This window comes from Sapajus apella, unplaced genomic scaffold (genome assembly GCF_009761245.1).
Source record: "Sapajus apella isolate SASKATOON/1434 unplaced genomic scaffold, GSC_monkey_1.0 scaffold111, whole genome shotgun sequence".
NCBI classification, from domain to species: domain Eukaryota; kingdom Metazoa; phylum Chordata; class Mammalia; order Primates; family Cebidae; genus Sapajus; species Sapajus apella.
The window spans coordinates 4330212-4342410 of record NW_022437051.1 but is presented as its reverse complement, the minus strand read 5'-3'; the positions used below and the strand labels follow the sequence as shown (position 1 = coordinate 4342410).

Sequence of the window (12199 nt, the reverse complement as noted above, 5' to 3'; positions counted from 1 at the left end):
CTAATACCAGATGTTTTATAATTCTAAAGCTCAGAGAAGAAACGATCTAGCCCTGCTATTTCAGATCTTTCACAGATCCTTAAGTCTCAAGATGAATCAACTTTTTTAGAGAGTTCAAATGAAGCTTCAGTTGCTGAAGACCTAGCCTATAAATCTCCATCAGAGACCCATGATAAATCACTTGCAACAATATCATCCAGCAAAGAAATTCAGGATTCACTGTCTGTTGGAACATTGGCTCAAAAAAATGAAACAGTGATATCACCATTCATTTTACCTCCTGTTCTTACAGAAAGTAAAAAGGTATGACATACATAAATACTTGAAAGCTGTTTATTTCATATTGCTTCTTCAATATCCCAAATAAATTCTAACCCATTTAAATGGGTTAATAAATATTTTCTTATTTCAAGAGAACTAAAAGTTTACCTTTTAACACAACCTGCTTTATGTTTAGAATGCTGAAAGTAATATTTGGGAAATGTAATAATATTGTCAACTTATAAAATTGTTTGATATTGATCAAGAAGTTGTGGGTTACATTATAGTTTTAATGGTAAATTAAAAGATATATCATTCTGAGATAAGGAAAATTTTCATAGTTTTTGCTTCATCTACAAAAAAAATTATACAATAAGATGATTGTAAAAGCATACTCATTTTCAAATAATTTTATATACCTTTAAACAAGACCTAGAAAATTTTTAGAATTGTTTTGGTTTAAAAGAATTTAATTAGGAAATTCATAGGTCAGAAATGCTGGGAAAAAGAGAAAAGATCTGTACGTACGTGACATGTATCCAAAATATATTTTGATCATAGGTGTTATTATATCATAATAACCTATCATAATAATCTTATAAGCCATTTGAGTTCTTCTAAAGATTAAAACAGACTAAAATATAAATCTAAACAAGAATTAATAATGATTAGCATTATTTGGTTAGAACTATTTGTGAGGGAAAATCACAATATTGCTTGAGCACCCTCCTTGCTATTCAGTATTCCCAATTGCCTCTCAGGTCCATTAATTGTTCTGACTTTTTAATCTGATGCTTTCAGGAAATAATGAAAAATAAAATGTTTCTGCAATGACATTGTAGATGAGAGCAAAAAGCTAACTCTTTTTTTCAAAGCAGGTAATTAAACACCAGTTTTGATATGTATATGTATAAAATTTCTAATTACATATTACAACTTTTGTTATTAAGGCAGATGTTTCAGAAGAACAATTACAACAGAAGACTGAGAAACAAACTTACCAAGCAGCAGAAAAATCTCAAGGTAAAAAGATTCTGTTTTGGAAGATGAAAATGTGAATGATTATGTGTTCCCATGATATAAATAAATGAGGGGAGAACCTTATTAAATATACAAACAACTTGTTAGATAGTCACTGGATAGCGTACAAATAAAATGACAACTATATAAAAATTAAGTTGGTGGGCCAGGTCCAGTGGCTCATGCCTGTAATCCCAGCACTTTGAGAGGTCTAGGTGAGTGGATTGCGAAGTAAGGAGTTTGAGGCCAGCCTGACTGACCAACATGGTGAAACCCCGTCTTTACTAAAAATACAAAAATTATCTGGGAGTGGTGGCATGCACCTGTAATCCCAGCCACACCGGAGGCTGAGGCTGGAGAATTGCTTGAACCCAGGAAGCGATGGTTGCAGTAAGCCGAGATCGCGCCACTGCACTCCAGCCTGGGCAACAGAGCAAGTCTTCATCTCAAAAAAATAAAATTAACTTGCTAAGTTATCATTGCATTACTCAGAGAGTCTATTTTAACTAAGATCTGTGTAAAGGGGAAGTGACAGCTTTATTTCAAGCAAATAATAGTATGTAGCATTATGAATTTTTAAAAAAAATTTTATTTTTTATTTTTATTTTTATTTTTTGAGAAACAGGAGAAGAAGAGAGAAAGAAACAGCTAACTTTCACACTGAGTGAGAAAATCTAGAAAGATGGAATCCAGGAGAGAAAAGCAGCTTCCACACTGAGTGGAAGGGAATAGAGAGAGATGGAGTTTAGGAGGGAAGACAGGCTTCCAGGAGAGAGTGCGGAAGGGGACTCCAGAGGGGAAATCCAGGAGAGAGAAAGATGGCTTCCATGAGAGAGTGTTTGTGGACGGGGACCCAAACATGGAGTCCCTATGAATTCTTAATATGACACCCAAAATTAATCTGAGCATAGCAGGAAACAAAAGATGATTTCTTTATATGTAATATTTTTTGCTAGGTTATTTAGGTGTTTGATACATGGTTAAAAGCAAAGATAAATTTGTTCTTTCTTTCCAACATATATAATGTTACTATCCAATCCATATTTTATTGCATTGACCTAAACTTTTAAAACAAAATTAAATGGCTGTGGTATAGGATCCACTTTTCTATTGTGCTTTGAAGTGGGAATGCCTCTAGCTGTTTCATCTGTGATGAGCCATTATCCGAGCTAAATATTTCCTACTGTCTAAGGACATTTTCTTTTATCCCAGCAGTTAAGTTGAACTGAATTAATCAACTTAAAAATTTCAAAATATAAAGTATACGTAACATAACATTTATCATTTTAACCATCTTTAAGTATACAATTCAGTGGCATTAATTACATTCATACTGTTGTGCAACCATCACTAACATCTATTTTTACAACTTTTCATCACCCCAAAAGGAAACTCATTAAACAATAACTCTCATTCCCTGAGTTTTCTTCCATTTTGGATTGCTGTAACAGAATACCATGGACTGGCTAATATAAAGAAAAGTTTATGTTTTACACTTCTGAAGGCTGGGTAGTCCAAGGTCAAGAGACCTGGCTCTGGCTGCAGCCTTCTTGCTGCATCATCCCATGACAGAAGGCAGAAGGTTGAGAGAGCGTGAGAGAGCAACAGAAAGGAAGGGGGACAAACTCAGGAATCTACTTTGTGATAATTAACCCCCTCCTAAAATAGTGGCATTAATCTGTTCATGAGGATGACGCCCTCATGACCTAATTATGTCTTAAAGAGCCTAACTCCCAACATTGTTGCACCAGGGATTAAGTTTCTCGTATATGAACAAAAGCACATACTGATTTGTATTCTATAATTGCCGAATTTATATTTTAACTCTAATATTTTTGTGTGGAACCTTTGAAATGTTTTATATATATGAATCATCTGTGAATAAAGACAGTTTTACTTCTTCTATAATTTGTATGCCCTTTGTTTCTTTTTATTTTCTAATTTCTCTGGCTGGATCTTTTAGTACAATGTTGAATAACAGTGGTGAAAGTAGGCTTCCTCATTTTTTCCTTATCTTAAGAGGAAAATTGGATTTTGCTGTGGTTGAAATGTATACCCTAAAAGTTAATGTGCTGGAAACTTGGTCCCATTGTAGCAGTGTTAAGAGGTGGGACCTTTGCTATGTGAGTGGGTCATGAAAGTCTTGCCACATGAATAAATCAATCCATTCATAGATTAATGGGTTATCAAGAGAATGGGTCTTTTATAAAAGCCAGTTTGTCTGTCTCTTGTGAGCCTCTTTGCCATGTGATACCCAGAATGGCCTCAGCACTCTTCGGAGAGTCCCCACTAGCAAGGAGGCACTCCTCTGATGTGGCCCTTCAACTTTGAAATCCCAGCCTTCTGAACTGTAAGAAATAAATTTCTTTTCTTTGCAAATTACCCAGTCCTAGGTATTCAGTTATAGTAATAGAAAATGGACTAAGGTAGGTATGTTGGATGTGGGTTTTTATAAATATACTTTATCATATTGTAGAAGTTTTCTTCTGTTCATAGTTTTGTGAGAGTGTTTTTTAAACCATGAAGTGGTATCAGATTTTGTCACATGCATTTTTTTGCAACAATTGGGGTGATCATGTGTTTTTTGTCCATTGTTCTATTAATGTGGTGTATTATACTGATTGATTTTCTTAGTTTGAACCACACTTCTATTACTGGGATAAACCCTACTTGGTCTTGTGTATGATTCTTTTAATATGCCATTAAATCAATTTTTCTACTATTTTTTGAGAAGTTTTGCATTTGTATTCATAAAGATATTGCTCTGTATGTTTGTAAAAATAGTGTATTTTTCTGGGTTCTTGTATCAGGGTAACATTGGTCTTATTTTGGAAGTTTTCCCTATTTTATGTTTTGGAAGAATGTGAGGAGGATTGGTGTTAATTCTTCTTTAAATATTTGATAGAATTCATCAGTGGGCCATCTGGTCCTAGACATTCCTTTGTTGGAAGTTTTATGACTACTGGCTCAATGTTCTTACGAGTTACAGGTCTGTTTAGATTTCCTTTTTAGAATTTTTAGTTTAATTTTTTTCTGGATACATATTTCATGTATATATTTATGGGGAATATCAGATATTTTGATACTGGCATATAATGTGTAATAATCACAGTAGGGTGAATGGGGTGTCCACAAGTTAAGCATTTATCCTTTGTGTACAAACAATACAATTCTACTTTCTTAGTTATTTTTAAATGTACAACTAAATTGTTATTGACTCCAGTCACCCTGTTGTGCTATCAAATACCAGATCTTATTCATTCTTTCTGTTTTTGTGTACTCATCCTAATTTCCTCCACAAGCCCCCACTATGCTTACCAGCCTCTGGTTAATCATCCTTCTACTCTCAATCTCTATGAGTTCAACAGTTTTAATTTTTAGCCCCCATGAAGAAGTGAAAACATGCAATGTTTGTTTTTCTGTGCCTGACTTATTTCACATAACATAATGTCTTCCAGTTCCATCTGTGTTGTTGCACATAAACAGGATCTCATTCTTTCTATGGCTGAATAGTACTCCATTGTGTATATGTACCATGTTTTCTTTATTCATTCATCTGTTGCTGGACACTTGGGCTGCCTCCAAATCTGGGCCATTTCATTATTTTGAATATTCTAAGACTTGTTTGGTGGCCTAACATGGTCTATGTATTGATTATGTTTGTCTCATAATCCATGTGCTGAGGAGAAAAATTTATATTCTGGTGCCATTGGAAGAAGTGTTCTGTAAATATCTATTTGGTTTATAGTGTAGATTAAGTATGAGGCTTCTTTGTTGATTTTCTCTCTGGATGATCTCTCTAATGTTGAAAGTAAGGTGTTGAAGTGTCCAGCTGTTAGTGTATTTGGGCCTATGTCTTTCTTTAGCTCTAACAGTATTTGCTTTATATACCTTTGTGCTCCAGTTTTGAGTGCATGTATAATTGTTATATTCTCTTGCTGAATTTACCCCTTTATCATTATATAATGCCCTTCTTTGTCTCTTCTTACAGTATTTATCTTGAAATGTATTTTGTTTGATGTAAGTATAGCTACTCCTGCTGATTTTTCATTTTTTATTACTGTGTCTTGGAAAGTTGTTGCAGTTCTATTTATTTTTAATTGGTTCATTATTTAATCTTTCTATTTAAGAGTATTTTACACATCACAATTACATTGTTATGCTACTCTGTGTGTGTTTGTGTGTTTTTTATCTGCTACTACCTGTGAATTTTATACCATCAAATGATTTCTTATTGTTCATTAATGTCTTTTTCTCTGATTGAAGAACTCTCTTTAGCATTTCTTATAAGATAGGCCTGGTGTTGACAAAATACTTCAGCTTTTGTTTGTCTGGTTTTTGTTTGGCTTCCATTTGCATGGAATATGCTTTTTTTCATCCCTATGTTTTTAGTGTATGTGCATCCTTATAGGTGAAGTGTGTTTCTTGTAAACAACCAGTCACTGGACCTTGATTTTTTTCATCTCTTTGGCTACTCTGAATCTTTTGATTGGACAGTTTATTCTATTTACATTCAGTGTTGTTATTGGTTCTAAGGACTTACTCTTGCCATTTTGTTATTGCCTTTCTGGTTGTTTTGTAGTTTTCCTTCTTTCCTCCCTTTTTGTCTCCATTTTAGTGAAGGTGATTTTCTCTGGTGGCATGTAGTAATTACTTGCTTTTTATTTTTTGTGTATTCATTGTATATTTTTAGATTGTGGTTTCCATGAGGCTTGCAAATCATATAACCTATTTTAAACTGATGATAACATAGTACTGATTGCACAAAGAAATGAACAACAAGAACAACAGAAAAAAAAACAAGCCAAAAGGAAACTAATAAAAACTCTACACTTTAACTTCATCCCTCTGCTTTTTAACTTTTTTATTTTTCTCTTTATGTCTTTATTATTATGTCGTGGAAAGTTGTAGTTCTATTTATTTTTAATTGGTTTATTAGTCTTTCTACTTAAGAGTGTTTTACACATCACAGTTACATTGTTATGCTATTCTGTGTTTTTCTATCTGCTACTACCTATGAGTTTTATACCATCAAATGATTTCTTATTGTTCATTAATGTCCTTTTGTCTCAGATTGAAGAACTCTCTGTAGCATTTCTTATAAGATAGGTCTGGTGTTGACAAAATACCTCAGCTTTTGTTTATCTGGGAAGGTCTTTATTTTTCCTTTATGCTTAAAGCATACTTTGCCAGATATAATATTCTAAGGTAAAAGTCTTTTCCCTTCAGCTGTTTAAATACTTCATATTACTCTCTCCAGCCCTGTAAGATTTTCGCTGAAAAGTCTTCTGCCAGATGTATGGCGGCTCAATTGTATGTTACTTGCTTTTTTTTTTTTTTTTTTTTCTTTTGCTGCTTTTAGGATTCTTTATCTTTGACCTTCAGGAGTTTTGATTATTAAATGCCTTGAGGTAGTCTTCTTTGGGTTAAATCTGCTTCTATAACATTCTTATTCTTAAATCTATGTCTTTCTCTAGGTTTGGGAAGTTCTCTGTTATTATCTCTTTGAATAAACTTTTTACCCCTATCTCTCTCTTTCTACCTCCTCTTTGAGGCCAATTACTCTTAATTTGCCATTTCAATGCCAATAATCCTTAAATTGCCCTTTTTTGGCCTTTGCGGATAATAACTCTTACATTTTCCCTCATTTATAGATCTTGTAGGCAAGCTTCATTGTTTTTTATTCTTTTTTCTCCTCTGACTGTGTATTTTCAAATATCCTATCTTGAAACTCACTAATTGTTAGCCTGATCAGTTCTGCTATTAAGGACTCTGAAGGATTATTCAGCATGTTAATTGCATTTTTTATTCTGAAATTTCTACTTGATTCTTTTTAGTTATTTCAATTTGTTTGTTAAATTGATCTGATAAGATTCTGAATTCTTTCTCTGTGTTATCTTGAATTTCTTTGAGTTTCCTCAAGAGAGCTATTTTGAATACTTTATCTGAAAAGTCACATATTTTTGTCTCCCTGGGATTAGTCCCTGTTGCCTTATTTAGTTCATTTGGTAAGGTAGTGTTTTTCTTGGATGGTGTTGATGCTTGTGGATGGATGTTCATCAGTGTCTTGACATTGAAGAATTCGATATTTATTATACTTACCATCATCTGGGCTTGCTTGTACCCATTCTTGTAGCAAAGGCTTTAAAGATATTTGAAAGGACTTGAGTGCTGTGATTCAAGTTTTTGGTCAACTGTGACCGTATCTGCATTACTAAACTGCAAGTTCAGTAATGCTCTAATTCTTGTAGACTTGTAGAGGTACCGTGTTGTTGGTCTTGGATAAGACCCAGAACAGTTCTCTTTATTTCCAGGCAGAGACTCTTGTTCTCTTCCCTTACTCTCTCCCAAGCAACGGGAGTATCTTTGTCTGTGGTGAACTGCTTGGAGCTTTGGAAGAGGTGACATAAACACCTCTGTGGCCACCACCACTGGGACTGTACTGGGTTGGACCTGAAGCCAGTACAGCACTAGGTCTTGCCCCAGGCTTGCTGTAATCACTATCTGGCTACAGCCTATGTTTACTGAAGACCCTAGGGCTCCACAATCCACAGGCCATGAATCCAGCCAGTCTTGTGTTCTTCCCTTCAGGGCAACAATTTCTTTTGACAGCATCTCTGGATGGGTTCAGAAATGCTGTCTCAGAGCCAGGGCCTGGAGTCAGAAACTGTAGAAATCTACCTGGTTCTTTATTCTACTGTGATACTACTGATGGCACTGAAGCTGCAAGACAAAGTCCTTCCCTTTTCTTTTCTTTTCCTTTCTTTTCCTTTTTCTTTTCCCTTTCCCTTTCCCTTTCCCTTTCCCTTTCCTTTCTTTTCTTTTCCCTTCTTTCTTTTCCTTTTTTTTTTTTTTGGCAAAGGAGTCTCTCCAACACCACAACAGGCCCGTGGGGAACACTGCCAGGGTGTTGCCTATGTTTATTTAAGGACCAGGGGCTCTTCAGACAGCTTTCAGTGAATGCTGCCAGGCCTGGGATTTACCCTTCAGGGCAGTGGACTCCCCTCTGTCCCTTTGCTCTTAGATGTCCAGAAATGCCATCCAAGAGCAAAGGTCTGGAATTGGAGACCTCAAGAAAGCACTTGGTGCTCTTCCTTACTGTGACCAAGATGGTACCTAAGCTGTTTTGGTTCTTGTGAAGGTCCTTTATTTGTGCAGATAGTTGTTAAATTTGGTGTTCATGTGGAGAGGACTATTGGTGGAAGCTTCTATTTAGCTATCTTTCTCCACTTCCTCTATTGTTCAGATTTTCTATTTCTTCATGATTGATTCAGTCTTGGTAGGTTGGTGTTTCTATGCATTTATCCATATCACCTAGGTAATCTAATTTTTATTTTACAGTTGCGAATTATATTTTCTTATAATCCTTTTTAGTCTATAAAATTATAACGTTTCTTTTTCATTTCTGATTTTAGTTGAGTCTTCTCTCTCTTTTATTCAATCTAGCTAAAAGTTTTGTCAGTCTTTTCAAAGAACCAATTCTTGATTTCATGAACTTTTCCTATTGTTTTTCTATTTACTTCATTAATCTCTGATCTGACCTTTATTAATTTTTCTGCTAGCTTTGGGTTTAGTTTGTCCTTCTTCTAGCAGGTTGTTTGAGATTTTCTTTTTAATGTGTGTCTACAGCTCTAAATTTCGTTTTTTTACAGCTTTCACTGCATCTTAATAAGTTTTAGGTAAATTTGTATTTTTATTTTCATTTGTCTGAAGATATTTTCTAATTTACCTTGTGATTTCTTGTGGGACCCATTGGTAGTTTAAGAGCAAGTTGTTTAAATTCAACATATTTTTTAATTTAAATTTTTCATCTATAATTTCTAGTATTTAAAAATTGAGATTATAAAAGGTAATTCATATTCATTTTAATTTCTTAATATTTATTAAGACTTGTTGTGTGTCCTAACATATGGTCTTTTCTACAGAATGTTTTATGTACACTAGAAAAAAATTGTGTATTTTGCTGATGTTGGGTGGAGTGTTCTGTATATATCTGTTAGGTTTAGTTGGTCTACAGTGTTGTTCAAGTCAAGTATTTACTTACTGCTCTTCTCTCTGCTTGTTGTGTCCGTTATTAAAAAGAAGAGTATATCTCCAACTATTAGAGATTTATTTATTTCTCCCTTCAATTGTGTCAGTGTTTGGTTCAGATATTTTCAGACTGTTATTATGTATATGTTTTTAATTGTTATATCTTCTTGATTCGTTGACCCTTTCATAGTATGTACTGCACATATTCATTTCAACAGTTCTTGGCTTAAAGTCTACTTTGTTTGATATTAGTAACCATGCCAGATTTTTTTCGTTATTATTTGCATAGGATATCTTTTTCCATCCCTTCACTTTCAATATTTGCATCTAAAATGATTCTCTTATACGTAGCATATCATTGGATCACGTATGTATGTGTGTGTTTAAATGATTTTGCCAATCTCTGTCTTTAGATTGGAGGTTTAATCCATTTATACTTACTATAATTACTGTTAAGGTAGAACTTGCTTTTGCCATTACTATACTTGTTTTCAGTATGTTTTAAGCCATTTCCCTCTCATTTCCTCCATTAGCATCTTCATTGTGTTTCATTGACTTTTTTTTTCCACAGTGAATCATTTTTTATTCTCCTTTTCTTTTGTATGTTTTTAAATTTTTGTTGTTAATATGGGGATTATATTTAACATTTTAAATTTATAACAATTTGAGTTGATATTTTTAAATTTTTATTTCAATAATTTTAGGGGTACGGTGGTTTTTGGTTACATGGATGAATTATATAATGGTGACGTGTGAGATTTTAGTGCACCTGTCACCTGAATAGCATGTACTGTTTCTAAAATGTTGGTTTTTTAATACCTTGCCCACTCCCACCCTTCTTTTTGTACATAGTGAGAGATAGGGAGAGTTTCATTCTTCCACATGTGGCTGTTCAGTTTTCCCAGAACCATTTATTGCATAGGGTGTCCTTTACCCAAGTTATGTTTTTGTATGGTTTGTTGAAGATCAGTTTGTTTTAGGTATTTGGCTTTATTACTAAGCCCTCTATTCTGTTCCATTTGTCTTTTTATCTACATTTATACCAGTACCACGCTGTTTTGGTTATTATAACTTTGTATCCTCTTTTTTTGATTCCATATTAATTTTAGATTTTTTTTCTGATTCTGTGAAAAGTGCTGTTGGTATTTTGATAGGAATTTCATTGATTCTGTAGATTAGGCAGTATGATCATTTTTATAATATTGAATTCTTCCAAACCATGAGCATAGGATGTGTTTCCATCGCTTGTGTCATATGTTACTTCTTTTAGCAGTATTTTATAGTTCTCCTTGTAGAGCTCTTTCACTTTCTTGGTAGTGTACGTTTCTAGTTTTGTTTTTTTGTTTTTCTGCTATCGTAAAAAAGACTGAGTTATTGATTTGTGTCTCAGCTTGGTCATTGTTGGTGTATAGCAGTGCTACTGATTTGTATACATGGATTTTGTGACCTGAGACTTTACTGAATTCGTTTATCAAATATAGGAGTCTTTTGGAGGAGTCTTTAGGCTTTTCTAGGTACATGATTGTATAATTGGCAAACAGAAATAGTTTGACTTCCTATTTTCCAATTTGGATACCTTTTATTTCTTTCTCTTGCTTGATTGCTCTTCCCCAACTTAACTTTAATAGCCTAGAGAACCTCTGCTATGTATATTCAATTCCCTTCACCCTGTATCTAAAGACAAAATTAAATCTTAATATGTTGCATACCCAATAACAGGTGCAAAGCTATTTATTATTGATTTGTCTTTTAAATAATGCAGGAGGTAAAAAGTGGAGTTACAAATAAATGATACAATAATATTTGCTTTTGTATTTGTCCACATAATTATCTTTACCAGGAAACTTTATTTCTTCATATGGCTTTGAGTTACTTGTTAGTGTGCTTTGATTTCAGTCTGAAGGATCTCTTTTGTATTACCTGTCTTATGATAATGAACTCCCTTATGTTTTGTGGGAACATCTTAATTTTCTCTTCATTTTTAAAGGATAGCTCTTCCAGTATAGAATTCTTGCTAGATTGCTTTTTTTTTTTTCTTTTAGTTCCTTAAGTGTGTCATCCCACTGCCTCTGGCCTCCATAGTTTCTGATGATAAATGGACAGTTTTATTGAGGATCACCTGTATGTGATGAGTCAAGACTTTCTAGAGGGCAGTGGCATTATCTCAGGTCACTGCAACCTCTGCCTCTGAGGTTCAAGTGATTCTCCTGCCTCAGCCTCCTGAGAAGCTGGGAGTATAGGTCCGTGCCACCATACCTGGCTAATTTTGTATTTTCAGTAAGTTGAGGTTTCACTATGTTGAGCACACTGGTCTTGAACTCTTGACCTGAAGTGAACCACCCACCTCAGCCTCCCAAAGTGCTGGGATTACAGGCATGAGCTACCATACATGGGCCTAAGTTATGTTTCTGTTAATTCAGCTTTCTTTTGGTTGCTGTAAACTTTTGGCTGTTCTCCAGACCGCCGACAAAGGTGGTTCTGGTAGTTTTTGCTTGTGTTCTATTTTTTTGGTGGGGAGTTTGGGAGCTTGGAGATTTCTATTCCACCATTTTTTTCTGACATCACTCAACTGACTTTCTAACATCTACTGAGGTGATCAAATAGGTTTTTTTTTTTTTTTAGAATTCTACTCTGCCACTGAATAGTGATGTGACCTTGGGAAAGTTTCTTAAAATCTCTTTTTTAAATTTTTAATTATTTTATTAAAAACTAAAATTATTAAACTAATAGCAATTTTGTAAAATATTTTTCCCCCCATTTATTTATTTTATTGCATTTTAGGTTTTGGGGTGGATGTGAAGAACATGCAACAAAGTTAGATGGGTACAAACGTGGCAGTGTGATTGGGGGTCGTCCTCGCCGTGAACTAAAATGCAATAAATAAAAG

General features: G+C 34.2%; 1 protein-coding gene across 1 annotated transcript in view; it reads left to right on the top strand.

Annotated features, from left to right (window-relative positions):
* Window positions 1-12199, top strand: part of CCDC7 (coiled-coil domain containing 7) — a 394100-nt gene that overhangs the window by 85188 nt on the left and 296713 nt on the right. Inside the window, exons 17-18 of the mRNA XM_032259671.1 lie at window positions 30-303; window positions 1212-1284. Of these exons, the coding sequence (XP_032115562.1) occupies window positions 30-303; window positions 1212-1284 (347 nt within the window). The remainder of the gene's footprint in view (window positions 1-29; window positions 304-1211; window positions 1285-12199) is intronic.